Source organism: Sander vitreus, chromosome 4, assembly GCF_031162955.1.
Source record: "Sander vitreus isolate 19-12246 chromosome 4, sanVit1, whole genome shotgun sequence".
Lineage (NCBI taxonomy): Eukaryota > Metazoa > Chordata > Actinopteri > Perciformes > Percidae > Sander > Sander vitreus.
This window is the reverse complement of record NC_135858.1, coordinates 12,078,514-12,093,572: the sequence shown is the minus strand read 5'-3', so window position 1 is coordinate 12,093,572 and position 15,059 is coordinate 12,078,514. Positions and strand designations below refer to the sequence as shown.

General features: G+C 40.4%; 2 protein-coding genes across 2 annotated transcripts; both read right to left on the bottom strand.

Moving 5' to 3' along the window:
- Nucleotides 1-32: 32 nt before the first annotated feature.
- On the bottom strand, nt 33-7,136 carry LOC144516749 (calcium-binding and coiled-coil domain-containing protein 1-like). Its single transcript, XM_078248327.1, has 12 exons — nt 6,988-7,136; nt 6,743-6,845; nt 5,404-5,606; nt 4,966-5,211; nt 4,716-4,864; nt 4,568-4,637; nt 4,122-4,376; nt 3,762-3,887; nt 3,346-3,441; nt 2,267-2,354; nt 1,998-2,167; nt 33-707 (listed from the first exon to the last, which is right to left on the bottom strand). The coding sequence occupies exons 1-12, from the start codon at nt 7,117-7,119 to the stop codon at nt 684-686; spliced, it is 1,662 nt and encodes a 553-aa protein (XP_078104453.1). The 5' UTR covers nt 7,120-7,136; the 3' UTR covers nt 33-683.
- A 3,055-nt stretch (nt 7,137-10,191) lies between these two features.
- On the bottom strand, nt 10,192-12,515 carry LOC144516747 (single-strand selective monofunctional uracil DNA glycosylase-like). Its single transcript, XM_078248323.1, has 2 exons — nt 11,973-12,515; nt 10,192-11,331 (listed from the first exon to the last, which is right to left on the bottom strand). Exons 1-2 carry the CDS (start codon nt 12,303-12,305, stop codon nt 10,801-10,803), a joined length of 864 nt encoding a protein of 287 aa, XP_078104449.1. The 5' UTR covers nt 12,306-12,515; the 3' UTR covers nt 10,192-10,800.
- Between the last annotated feature and the right edge of the window lie 2,544 nt (nt 12,516-15,059).

The window sequence follows — 15,059 nt, the reverse complement described above, 5'->3', positions numbered from 1 at the left end:
TGAAACTTAAAAAATACAGACTGCCATCAACATGTATTTATCATCATATTTTATTGAAAAGTCTCATCTCCCATCTCTTCAACAGAAACTCAGATTAACAAACAAAAATTACATAAATTAACTTTCATGTTCTTCCAATCTGACGCTGTGCTCAACAAGCTGCAGCACTACATTTCTTCACTTGTCTGTAAACACACACACCCACACTTTTGACACGGTTTCAAGATTCACACTCACATGCAGAGGTTACGGGCTGATATACCACCAAAACAAAATGTATTAAATCAAAGCTAATTAAGGCATCAACGATGCTTTTCTCAAAACAGTTGTAATCAGCTAAAAAAGCTAGAAAATCTAGGGATTACAAATGGAGTCTAAAATAAACTGAAATATATTTTTAAGTCTAAAGGAGTTTAATTAATCCTTAATCAGTAATAACACCATTAGCCATACTTATAAAATAATTCTGGACACTTAAGACTTATAGCCTACATTGTGCTGTTGTCTTTGAATATGGACACCCATGAGGTAAAAGCTCTGCACTATAAATTTGACCTTTGTGAAGGCTGTTTTATACATGAAAAGCTACAAAACAAGAACAGAATAATTCCAAAGGTTTCTTATGACCCACATGAACCCGAAACAGTGGTAAACAAGCAACTTTCCATCCATCTTTCTTTTTGTTACCACATGGGGGAGTCGGCCAGCTCACTGCAGAGAGAAAGAGGATTCAAAGTTATACAGAAGGTGGTGAGCATATAAAAACACTGCTAGTAACAAAGTTTTTAAAAATTCAATGTCTCAACTCCTGCTGATCTACTGTGTGCATAACATACACTTATTTGATCATATCTGCTATTTTTACTCTTATTACACTATTATTTGTACTCTCTAGTGCTTAATCTTCCTACAAGAAAAGAAAGTGGAACGACAGCTTTTCTAAAACAGCAAACGGTCGGCCAGGGAGGAGTGTGAATGAAGTCATCACATACTATTTTATGAGAGGTGGAGGAGGGAAACAGGGTGTGTACTGTGTGGCTGGTAGAAAGCCAGAATTGTCACCTCAGGATGGGGTCGATGAGTTCTAGTAGGACCAGTTGCTTCCCTTCGCCACACTCCACACAGTGCTGCCTTGTCAAATCCTGAGTGAAAAGGCAGAAGCAGGGATGGATGTAAACTGCAGCTCTATCTGTCGTTTAATAATATACACACACAAAATATTTGTGTGAAAACCAATGACATGGATCAGTGTTTTTATTTTTATTTTTTAAAATCTACCATTGAATTCAATTTATTAACATCTAAATACCTTAATATATTTCTTAGTTGTATATTTTCAAATATAATCTTAATCACATTTCAAAATAAAGTGTTTTGCATTAAGTGGATTTTACTGCTGTGGATTTGTAACATAAAGAATAATTCCACACAGATAAAGAGCTTATAACTGATCTCATTTGAGTGAAAGCATTTACATATAAACTTGTTGATCTTGTAACAAGACTGTTGGTTACAAGGTAGCAAAATGGAGTCTGTAACCCTGCTCTATAGTCTAAAACCCTAATCTTTGACCTCCAAGTCAAGTAATTAATAGATTACTTGAGCAATAAGATTGTTTTTGTTCTCACAGACGTGAAAAATATGTGATTGCCATAAGATGTTCTTTATCGAGTTAAGATGCTACCGGTGTGCTGAGCATCAAGGAATAATTTAGTTTGACCACCTTTTAAAACGGTCTGTGCTTCTCTGTGAATTTACAACTTTGGTGTTCGGGTTTGCAAGTCTTTGGTCCATGTTTCCTCTTCTAAACCTAACCCAGTTAGAATGAATACATTCTCATCACTTCTTTCTACCAGTCAGCAATGACAACAATGGAACTGGAACAAAAACTCGCAGGACGAAGGAAACTAGTCAAATATTTGCCCACTCAGGTCTGTTAGCTCCGACGCAAGTGGTGTTAGACTTTGTTTGGTTTATGTGTGAATAGGATGACACACCTGTGTGTCAGACGCTGATGTGTCTTTTTTGCTGTGGACGTGTGTCTCAGCAGCAAGGAGCTCAGCTCTGTTGGGCTGTTCCAGGTGAGTGGGCAGGAAAAGAGGCAAACAGCTTGATCTGGGAGAAGCTGAGGAAGCATCCTCGTCATCCTCAGAGGAAGAGCCAGGAGCTATTTAAAATTAGTATTAAGTCTGCACTTTGATACTTTACATGACTTACTTACAGTGCAGTGAAATAGTGCTGTGTACAAAGAGACTTCATTACTTACATGTGCATGTTGGAATTATGCCATTTGATTTAGTTTCTGTCACCATCTTCAATCTCTGCTCTAACTGAAGGATGTAGTTCACCAGTTCCTGCGAGTGTCCAATTTTAAACCCACAGAATTGAGGAAGATTCGAAGAAGAAGAGGAAGACAAGGAATAAGAACTAAATTGATGTGTTCATAACTGTAATGTTGCAGCTTTAAAGTCTTATTGTACCTTAAAGGTCCAATGTGTAGGAATTTCTCCCATCTAGCGTTGAGATCATATATCGCAATCAACTCTCTCGCGCCACGCAATTCAAAGTACGTATTACAGCTACGGTACCCTTCACGCTTCAAAAAAACGGTCTCTTGCTCTTATATATATAATACTTTCTGGGCGAAGAAGAAGACTCCTGTTCCTGAAATTTGGATTTTAAATACGTGTGGTCCTTCATGTTTCCTTCTTCAAACTTGCCGGGGTCGGGAAGCTACGATACCCATTAGCAGCGTTAGCAGCACCTGTGAGTTTATCATGTGACAGTGAAAACGCGAGCAGTATGTCCCTTACTTGCTAATGTCCCTTACCGGCTAACGTATTTCAAGATGGCACATGAATATGGAGCATCTACCCCAGTTCATGCGAATGCAAATGTAAAACTTCAAGCCAAAAGGAATACTTGGAATTGATGGTTGTGGTAAATATTCATGAAAAAGGACAAGATTGTGAACGGGCAACACAGCTTTTGATAATGAACAACTAAACACATTACACACTGGACCTTTAATCTATAATACATCATCATCTATTTGTCTATTATGTTTTGTATTATTAATCTAAATCTGCAAAATAACTAGTAACGAATGCTTTCCATATACTTAGTTACTTTCTCACCACTATTATCAACTTGAAAACTTAAAAACGTATTTATTTGACAAGGCCGCCCTGAGTCAGTGCGCCTTTGGTTCCAAATTGCATTGGGTGCTTGAACAAAAGAATTATGTAGGTGGAATGAATACTCTTGGCTAAAAGACCCATCTTATTAAGATATATCATATAAAGTAATATACATTGAATGTGTGGTCTGGTGTGGAATCCTTGCCTGTTTTTCCACCTTCTGCTCCTCTCTCTCTTTCTGGGCTTTCCTCACACTGGCCTTCAGCTCCTGCAGCTCTCGCTTAGCATCACTCAGCAGCACCTACAGGGGGTAGCAGCATTACACTCACACCATCTCAACACCCACACATCTGACTTGGCTTGTCCTGTTTTTCCTGCCGTGTTGTCGATCACATGACAGTGAGGGGAAATGTTTACTCGCTGTTCATGGAAGCTTTTCTATTTGTGCCCGCATGTGAGTAATGAAAGAACCACGCTGAACTCTGGCATCGTTCTCCAGTTTTCAAAATGTAATCTGAGCAACTGATGATGCAGATTTGTGGCACACGAACAGTTATATATAGAGCAGAATGTGTTTGTGTGTTGAATAATAGTGACTGTGATGTACTTTGATTTACTTACTCGATTGGAATCTCTCTCTCGCCCAAGCTCTACTTCTAGTTTCTCCCTCTCCACCCTCTCCTCCTGCAGCCACTCCTCCTTCCTCTGCACTTCACAGCTCAGTTCTTGTAATTTCTTTGTATCCATCTGCATAAAAAAAGCAAGTTTAACAACAAAGTCAGGTGGACTTATAGATGTATATGCAAGGGCATAAATTTAGGTTCAACATTGGGGGGGGGTTTGAGATCTCCACTTTTGAGCAAAATTGAAATTTTAACACTTCATTTTCTGCATTCTGGTGATTTTTTTCTGCAACAATTTGGGCCTTTTCTGCATCAAATTATGGTGCAAATGTGTATATGTGCTTTGCTGTATTCTCACTTCTGCTGCATGTTTGTAAGCTTCTCTCTCTAGAGCCCAGTTGGCACGCTCCTCCCTGAGGACCAAGTTCTCTTCAGACAGCAGCAGGGTGAGCTGGGCTACTTGCAGCCGGGCTTGATGCAGCTCGGTGTGGGTATGGCCCTGACGGGTGCCCAGCTCTCTCAGCTCCCTACGCAGGCTCTCGGCTACATGTTCACTAGCCTCCAGACGCTCCTGCAGCCCTCGTACCTCCGCCAGAGCAGCTTCGTTCTCCACCTGCACAGAGACAAGACACCAAGAGGGAACAGCAAAGTGAAAACATTTTGAGTTCTACTTGGCAAGATGACATATATAACCATTTAAATCTGGCCTGATCCAGTAAATTGTTAGTCTTGTGTGAGAGTTCCTGTTCCACTCTCTGACCAAGCTATCTGTGTTTTACAAAAGAGGAAGCACCAACCAATTACCTGCAGACACTTTCTCTTTTCCTCATCGTGTTTCATTTGATTGGACGTTTTCTTCACTCTCTCCTTCAGCCTGGGACAAAAAGTTAGTTTTAGGAAATAAATATACCAAGACAAATGTTTAAGCTAGCATTATGTCTCAAACACTTGCCTTTCCAGTTCCCCGTTTTCCTCTTTCTCCCTGTCATTCAGCCCCTTGATTTCCTCCTCCAGGTCTTTGATTCGCTGCTGACTCTCAGCATTTTCAGCCATTAGTTTACTCAGTTCAGATGTCAGGTTTTCCTGACTATATTTCACATTCTTTTAATATCATGGAGAGAAGAAAAAAAGTATTATAGATTATCCATGTGTGTAATATTAATTAAGGAAATTCAGAACTTTTTCAAGGTAAAAATGTGATGGCTACCCCAAGACATCTGGTGGCCTGTCAGTACCTTGTGTTTTCCATCGATCTTCTTCAACATGTCACAGTTGTGTCTCAAGTTGTCTCTAAGCTCTGAGATTTCCTCCTTCATTGCTTCACTTTCATGCTCCCACTTCTCCCTTGCTTTCCTGCTGTTCTCTTTCTCATTCTCTGCCTCCTTTTTAGCCATGTCCAGAGCCTGCTGTATATCCGCTTGTTTTTTTGAGCATTCCTCCAGCCGACTCTGTTCACAACATGAGGATAGAGGAAAAGGATATTCAAACATGTTATATATATATGATACATTGTCATGTTAGTGGTTCTACTCAATTGATTTACAGTAGTTGCACTGAAGGGCCTTGTTCTTACTATGACTATAAAGGGAAGAATATATCAGAAATGATTGAATGCAGTACTGAAGTTTTTTATTTTTTACCTCCAGCAGCTGAGACCTGGGGATGACTAGGAGCAGCTCCTCCTCTCCATCATCCTCATCTCGTTCCTCATTTAGAGTCTCCAACTCCTCCAGCGGCTTGGGAGTACAGAAAGTGAAGGAGCGACTACGAGCACACACCTTTCCCATCTTATCCACGTATATAAACTGATACTCCACAGCACTGGGGCGGGGCAGATAGTGTGCTGTATCAAGACATAGACAATATTAGAGGTATATTATTATATAATAAGACATTATATTTCAGTTATTTTTTAGAAAAAAAATGTATTCATGAATTACATTTGATGTTTAAAGCTTTAGTGCGTAACTTTTTTATAATAATGAACGTCCGTTACATTCAAGCGATTGCCAAGTGAGTTGATACCAAGCTAATTAAGATTAGCAGCTTCACACAACTCTCTCTGTATTTCTCAGTATGGCTATGTTCAGAAATTGGTGTCGTCCGCAGAAACTCGAGAAAAGATAATTACCTCTTCTAAAGAGTTCATCATTTTTTTTGTTTTTTAATCCTCCGTGTCCTCCTTGGCTACTAGCAACTGCGTGGAGGAGGGGTGGGGGTGAAGCGCGTTCACGGAAGGTTTGTGTCATGTGGATGCACCGACAGAATTGTTGTCATTACTTAGAATTCCTCATGGGGGAGTAACTTTAACCATGGTATTGCAGAATACAAAATGTGAACAGTGGAGCACAACAAGCTCTTAATTAGCCCTCAATGACCCACACAAATAAGCTTGAATTTGACATCAATTATTGGGTGTGGTCACAGGTACGATAGAGCAGAATACACGTCTACCACACCCAACCATCAGTGATGCTGGGTGTGGTCAGAGGTGCAACAGACTTGAAACTTTCAACCAGACAGATTTCAGCCTGGTGTTACTTTTTAATGTAAGAATATCGAGAAGATCTATTGAATTATCAACTGTGTCATATTTTTACCTCGGCCAAGCGGGCTGTGTTTTCGGTTCAGTTTGTCTGGGGGGTTTTTTCGGTTTGTTTGTCTGTCAGTAGGATTATGGCACAAACAATGAAATCTGTTGGAAGGGTTAATCATGGGTCATGGAAGAACCCATTACAATTTAGGATTCAGAATCAAGGCAAGGCAGAGATACACAAATTAGTTTTCACTTTCATTAACAAGGTGAAATAGAGCGTTTGTTCTGCATACATATGGTGTCAGAACAATTGAAAATATTTGTTCCACACTGGGAAAATTCATTTCACACTGCATTTACAATGTAAAATAGGGCATGCCTTGGCGGAGGTCTGCGCTCTCCAAGTGCCCTATTAGTTTTTAAATGTTTGAATGAATTCTTACCTGGGAAAAGTACCCAGCAGCTGACACTGGTACCCTCAGTGTAGCCTTCAGGAACAAGAGCCCATGTATATGTGTAAAACTGTTTGAGTGAAGAACAGCCCATCTGTGACATGAAAAAAAAAACATTTTAAACCACAAAACATACAAATGTGCATGCCCATCACAGCTCCACAACACATAACTTTTTTTGCTAAGACGGTTTCTGTTTCAGTGTGGAGGAATGGTGCTAAAGTAAGCAAATCTACCTCAAAAATCCCTATCCAGTCACTGCTGCTCCACTGATGGTCGGAGGTCAGACTGTAGTGGCACTCCACTCTGGTTTGGGGGAAGTACCATTGCCCCACATTACGAAACACCACTGTGGACTGTTTATCCATGGTAATAGGAAGTTATGCTGTTTAGGAAGAAAACATACATGGATCCAGTGAAATAGGCTCCAGTTTCAGTATGGAGGAGAACAGCTGATGAAAGGTGATAGCAGAGTTAGATCAGGAATGCAACCTAGGTCGTTACAGCAGCCGCCTATAATGGCTATACAATATGTTTATAAACAACAAGCTCATATGCCCACTGAGGTTATATCATGTAATCTGCGAAATATAGAACAATGGTGCCTTGTATAAGTGTATCCATGAGGATAAATATATAATAATATTAAAATCTTATTGAAAGTTTTTAGCATTAGTTATTGACCATAAAAGACCATCCTTAGCCAACTAATAGCGCCGCTTTATATTCCCACACACTGACACAATAATTGTTTCCCATGCCTTGTATTTCATTCCTAAAAACCAACAACCTAAGCTAAATTTGCAATTAAGTAATCAATCAAGTAATACGTGTTCTGAAATGGGTGCTGTTAATTAAAAACCAAACGAAATTTGAACAAAATACAAGTTCATTTCTTCCTTGTTCTTATTCCAAGTTAACACATTTTTGTTCTTAGTCTTATTACGTGCAGTTCTATAGGTCAATAACATCCTCATGGCTTTCTAGAACATTTGATAGTTGTATGCTTGGATTTACAAATTAATACATCTGTGGTGTTGTTTTCTTACCTTATTCTGCTGAGAAATGAATGTGATGTCTTTTCTGCCACCTCATGAATGATAGAGCTGTGGATCAATCTGAAGATAGTAATGAGCAATCCTGTCAGGTGCAAGAGTTTCACAACATCTCCTGAACCATGTGGACCCCCGAAGTAAAATTAGTGATGCTGGGAGACTCATGGGAGATGCAGTTCATGACTACACAGCACATCACAAGGCAAAGCAGTACTGTGGACTTCAACTCCCATTATAGGATATAGTTATAGGATACAGGATCTGCTGCTGGTAGTTATTGCTCATTGCAATTCTCAGTAATGGCAGTGGAGGGGGTGAGGAAAGGGACTATGCTAAAGGCTAAACATTTCTCTTAATAACAACTTCAATGAACCCATTTGCCTGGAATCAGTGAAAGGCATAACAACTGTAGAATCCCCAGTCTAACAACAGACATCCACAATATGATTTAAACTCTTGATTGATTCATTTATAATGTTGGCATTTCCTGCATTTTTGTGCAAACTGCTCTAAAAAAAAAAAAAATACTGAAGCAAAGAAAAGCTTCACAGGTTTTCAACAGTGTTTTGTATAAAACTCATCAGCCATTTCCATGTTTCAGTGATTTCGATATACCGCCTACACATAAAATATTCTGTAAATCTGACTTTTATTCTCAAACTGTCTGTGATTGCATAAGAATCGTGGTCCCAGTTGTGAACACTTGATGGCAGTGTAGTTTAATAAACACAAATCCATTATTATGGCAGACAGTTTGAAATTATTATTATTATTATTATTATATAATCAGTTTGAAGAGATTTACAGTACATTAGTGTATTTAAACCGTAAGATAGATGAGTGCAGGTATGTTGGGTGCTGAATACTGTGATAGGTTGCTCTGATGTTAACACAGATCCAGCTCATTGTGTTATGTCATGAGTGGTGGTGAAGTTTTCATTTTTATTCATTTCTTTATTTAACCAGGAGAGTCTCATCCTGATTAAAAATCTCTTTTCATGAGCTTCTTGGCCAAGACAGGCAGCATCACAATTAACAATGCTGCAGACACAAAAACAAAAACGCATAACAATTTAAAATTTTAAAAACAAAGAACAAATTACAGAATCACAAAATACCAAAATCCTTCATCAACATTTTTCACAAGTCATTAACATAAGGGATCAATCAATCAAAACATCTACAGCCAGATGTACCTGCCCCTGAGTCATTTAGAATTCCTTTAACCCCATCCAGAGAGACCAGCTCCTGATAATTCAGGTTATTTTGCAACTGCTTCCAAGCAGAGGGAGCAGCAGACTTAAACACCATTTTCCCCCCTTGTGTTGACTTCGGGTCACAGAAAATATGGGACGTAGAAATAAGCGCTGAAAATGTGTAGAAGAAAAATTTTAAAATTTTAAACGTTGGAAAAAGCAAAAACAAAACAAAAGAAAAGGCGTCGCTAAAAAAAACATTTTTTTCAAGGTTGAAGGGAAGACAACACAAGGGTTAAGTCCTGGTCCTAAAATAAGTCCTGGGAGTGAATACAATAACTTCCCATGTTATTTTGAAGGATGTAGATATTTAGGTAAGATGGAAGCAGACCAAGGATAGCCTTAAATTTATGACAGGATACCTCTGAAATTAATTCATGACAGGATACTTCTGAAATTAATTCATTTCCCATCAACTTAAGCCTTACTTAGCATATTACCATGCTAACATGCTAAATATCAGCCTTAGTTGTCAGTAAGCCTTTATTGTTCAATTACCAGAGGGAGATAATGATTTTTATATTTCATTACTCTATATTTATTAAAACAGCAAGAGTGCTGAGCCCAGAAATACACAGAATTGGATAAAATCCACGTGTAAAGAAATAAAATGCATTATCCAAAAAAAAAGACAATTTAAAAAGACATTTTTAAAAAGAAAACAAAAGAATAATCTTGCACAGTGGTCCAGCATGAACAATACAACTGTATATTTACAAAATAGTTTTGTCATATCAGAATATTTATGAACTGCAAAAGCTACAGTAGGATGGTAAAGTATGGACTGCACCTTTATGGATTTATTTCTGGAAACATAGGTAGGTAGGTAGGTAGGTAAAATGCTTGTTTTTCAAATGTATGAAGTTAAAATGACAATTGTTTAATTTGGTAAATTAATACCTTTTGAAGGTAAATTAAAAAGTCTAATATGTGCATTCACAGTATTGCATTTTGGAATCTATTTTCATTGTCATGTTTAGTGTTCATTGTGTGTCCCAATATGCATCATCATTAGCTAATACATATTGGGACAGGCGGTAATGCCTGCAGTTAGGCTGAATTTAAAGTTGAAACACCCTGAGCTATAAACATACAAGTATATCCAGAGCACCTTATAGTAACATTAGTGTTTAGTTTTTTTTTTTACAATGAATGGTGCAGAGCCTAGTGCCGTGCTCCACATGCACTGATCTGTAAAGAAAAGCCATCTTAAAATGAACAGGTCTTTACAGAAGAAGAAAATGTGCAGTTGCTGAACAGATGTGTTTACAGACAAACACTAAAGCTGAATTCCAAATTGCATACTTTTTTTTTTTATTACTTTTTTTTCTTTAGTATGTACTGCCGCTGCCCTTACAAAGTATGTAGTGTTGCATGCTGTTAGCATACAATTGGAACATAGACCTTCTTCATAACATAAATCTTTGACCCTCTTGCTCATATATGCTGCACAAAGGACTGTGGGTCAGAATAGCCAGAAAAGCATGCTGGTTTGCATATTGCAAAATCCGACCGGATGCAGTAGGACATCCTGGTATTTTTAGCATACTGCGTTTGACATACTATTTGGGACATACTAAATCTTTTCCTGGCTTACTAAATAGTATGCAAGTATGGGTATTGGAATGCAATGGTAGTCTCTTACTCAAACTCCTCACACCATGGTCCACTGTCAGAGTGAGCGCAATCCATGCTGCTACTGATAACTTAAGGCACGTGTCAGAGAAGGTTAAATAGCTCACATGTTGTTCAGCAGTGACAAGACACCAAGTTCTGCCAGCTTGGCATTGGCTACGACCTCCCAGCCCTTATTGGCTAGTGGGTTTCTGGGTGACGGATGCATGATGCCCTCGACACGCACATTGACACCTGCTGCTGATAGAGCTCGCCGCGCCCGCTGCTCTGCCACCCTTCCAACCCCGATCACCATGGAGATGCCCAATGCTTCCACCGCCTGGCACAGTGCAACGTCACACAGGGCCAAGAGGGCCTCCCGTTCATCTGCAGGCAGCTCAGGGGGGGTTAGATTCTTCCCACTGGCACCTATGAAAATGAGCGGGCATAGATTGTGCACAAAACAGTGCTGGAAGAACAGTTCTGGTTCACCACACAACTTCCTGAAGAAGCCCCAGAAACGTGCACCACTCACTTCCTTCTGAGTGCAGGCAAGTCCTGTGATCCGCCGCTTAGGATGCTCGTCCTGAGGATGACCGACCTCCCCTGTGATCTTCAGCCAATCAACAACAGACCTTACTTCACCAAAGGGGACCTGTGCCAAACAAAGTACATCATTTTTTCAACACATTACAGACACAACAGTTACTGGAGTAAATTACACTGATTTAGAGAAGTCAAAAATGTTTGTTATAGGTAACCAGCACACCAAAATCTGGTTAAGGAAAACTAGGAAAATATAGCTCAAACTAGGTGTATAAGTCATGGCACGCAAATGAATGTAAGGACATGAGGTATATTAATTTAAATGCACAATCCCTCCACAGGATAGGTAGTCAAAACATATAATACAGGATCCATCTGACTTAAGGCACTTCATTTCAGTGAATATGGAAAGTGAATATTTCCAAACAAAGTTGCAATAAATCAGATCACAAACCAACTGACACACATTGAATATGGGGCTTTCGGCCCCCTAATGGTCTGGGGTCCCAGAGAAGCTGCCTGCTTTGCCTAGGTGGTACTACACCCTTACATTGCAAATGCCTAATTCAGAGTAGGCTAATATCACTGTTGTTTGGCTGCTCCAGTTGAAAAAAAGCTTATTATTGTTGTTGTTTTGGTTAGCTTCCGCAATCAGACCATCGTGCATTACTACTGTATATTATCCATGCCCCTGTGCTGATCTGACATGCTGAATAACAGAATGAAAATGTATCTATATGCTGTGCTCACCCCGGTCTGTGCCATGCCGAAAGGTCCCGGATTCATCCCTAAAAACAGGATCCTTTGTCCGCTCTGACAGTACTTCTCTACGTAGCAGCGGTGGGTGTCCCAGGCGTACTCCAGCGGGTTGTAAATGTACCTGACAGGCTCGCTGAAGGTGAGCCGACGGAGGTGGGTGTTCAGCTCCAGTTCAACCTGCAGAAACCTGGAGGAGGGGGTCATGTTGACCTCCGGTACCAGTTTAAAACCCTGCTCCTTTGATTCACACAAAGGCAGTTCCTTCTCACCATCTCCACAAGCGACCGTATCCGTGTCATTAGCAGATGCATTGGCATCTAACATTGTTGAATGTAAGCGTATTAAACGAGTGCCGGTTTGTCAGATAAAAACGTAGCATCGACGATACGTTATAACAGCTTCCCTAAAGTTTAGACAATGCCAACTGTGCTGGAATAGCTATCTGATAGATAGGAGGAGGACTAGGACTAGACCAAAGAATTTCTAATAAGGGAAGAAGTTCCACTCTCTCGTTACTTCCGGCTTCTGAACTGGTTGCAGTTTCACCAGAGTTACACATAGGGGGCGCTCACAGGCCAGTGCAGAATGAATGGGACTCTATGGAGCTATACCCCTCAAAATCCACTTTTCTCAGGATATCATTTTTTGTCTAGTAATTTGAATGTTGCATTCGAAAGGGGAGGCTAAGAAAATACAAACTGCTGGGTGTTAGATTTTTTTAAAGTGGCTTTTTTGTTCTAAAAAGCCTTTTAAAATGTCAATGACGTCATACACATATACGGCCAGAGACGCTGCTTTACGGCAAGCTCTGAATCGCTTCCTTTTTCCTCTCGAAGCATCAACAAGACAGCTGACAGGTTAGGCTCTCCCTGTTAATACACGTGCTAGAAAGAAGTTTGCTAATGTTTTAAAGACCACGCCGAAATATTTACTCTGACATTCTGGTTCTGCTTTGGATGCCGTCAAGCGGGATCTCCGATCGTAATCGGTCCTTCACTGACCAATCAGCATTCATTAGCAGAATGCTAGCATGTTATGGGCAACAACGACTCAACCTGTAAGAAATCGAAAGGACACAAGTACTCGTTCATTCAACTTTTGACCTATAATCCATGTTGAACTTGCAAAAACTACAATCAAATCTGAAATTTCTCAACGACAATCAGGCGAAAGAGACAGATTTAGCCATCTAGCTCATTCATTTAGCACTGGACCGCGATCACCCCCAGTGGAACTCTGGTGGAACTGCAACCAAATTCGGTACAATGGGGCTGAATAGGGAGTGGAACGGCTTTCCGTAGACGGGCTTTGGACTAGACTGACAGACTGGTCATTTCTTCCTCTGCGCCTTCCTTCCTGCTAATTCGTCATCTGACTGCATTCAAAGCGGTTGCCGCCCTCTACAGCAACACTTGTGTCATTACAGCGACTCAAAAAGATATTCATTTTTTTGCCCACAGACACACCTGAGCCAAGAACATGGCACTAAATTGCGCTGACCGGAGCAGATGCAGACTCACTCATGGACCCCTCTGGTGTGACATTAGCGCAAGAAATGCACAAATGTAATGTGTGTGCAGCAGCACCTTCCACAGATAAAGGAAACCCTTCTAGATCTGTGCACTTTCCTTAGATGACTTGCCTCTTTGGCCTTAAAGCCAAATGGTTTTTACACAATCTACAAGCCTGGGATGCCCATGGCCCAAGATGCCATTTCATTCCACCAATTCCTGTACCAACTCGTTTTTTTTTTTCTTCTGTTACTTTCTGTCAGCCTTTGTTTTTTCATATTATTTCAGGCCCCCAAAAAGAAAACAAAGTTTACTATCAAGGCCCCATCTTGTGGCGATCGCTCGCTCCTCTTCATGCATTCTCTGCATGATCTTATATTTGAATCTCTTTCTCATCTTGAGGCGCTTTAATTGTTTCAAGCAAAGTGTTTTTCTTTTCCGGAACCCTTCTCCACTTCAGCCCTCAAAGTTCTATTAAAGTATTTGCTATACTACCACAAATGTCTGCACCCATGGCAGTTCCACCCAAGGCTTTGGTGCTCACGTATGGGCCTGATGCTTCAGCACCATCCATTATCAGTGCTATTAGATTCAGCAGGTGAGATGTTACGGTGACACTGATAAGTGTCTCCAAGAACCTTTAGGGCGCCCGGATAGCTCAGTTGGTAGATCGGGTGCCCATATATAGAGGTTTACTCCTCAACGCATGTCATTCCCCCTCTCTCTCCCCCCTTTCATGTCTTCAGCTGTCCTATCAAAATAAAGGCACAAAATGCCCAAAAAAATAAATAAAGCATGAACCTTTATGTCAAATCCTGTTTCCAACGTATAAGTTAATCAACAAGCTCAGTCTCTTCCTAAAACTAATTTAAATGTAATGAACAAAAGAAAGACAAAACATGTTTAAATACTCTCCTCGGTATTCATCGGCAGCAGCCTCGAAATATACTGCCCGAGGCCATTAGTGCAACACACAAAAACAGGGAATTGAAACAAAACAACAACAATAAAAACAAGCATAAGACAATGTACCATAAAACCATCGACAAAAACAAGCAGAGAACCATAGGAGCAGGCAAGGCAGCGGGTCAAATAGACATGGAAAGGGTTGAGAGGAGTCCTTCATGATGCTGCAGGCTTTTCTTTTACACCTTTCTGTGTAAATGTTCTTTATGGAAGGAAACTTGTCCCAGTGATGATGTGCTGGGTTGTCTGCACAACCCGCTGCAGGGCCTTCCTGTCTGCAGCTGAACAGTTTCCATCCCAAACAGTGATGCAGCAGGTCAGTATGGACTTAATGGTAGGCCTACATCTGTAGAGGATGGATGTCTTCTAATGAAGTGCAGGCGTTCTTCACTAAGGAAGTGGTGTTCTGGCTGTGATGTAGACCCCCAAGAACTTAAAACACTGTCTTGCCATCGACCTGTAAGGGGGGGGGGGGGAGAGATGCTCCAGCCCTACTGAAGTCGACAGTCATCTCCTTTGTCTTGTCAACATTCAGAGAGGTTGTTGTCTCTGCACTAAATCTCACCATATCTTGTTGGTGGTGAGCCCCACGACTGTGGTG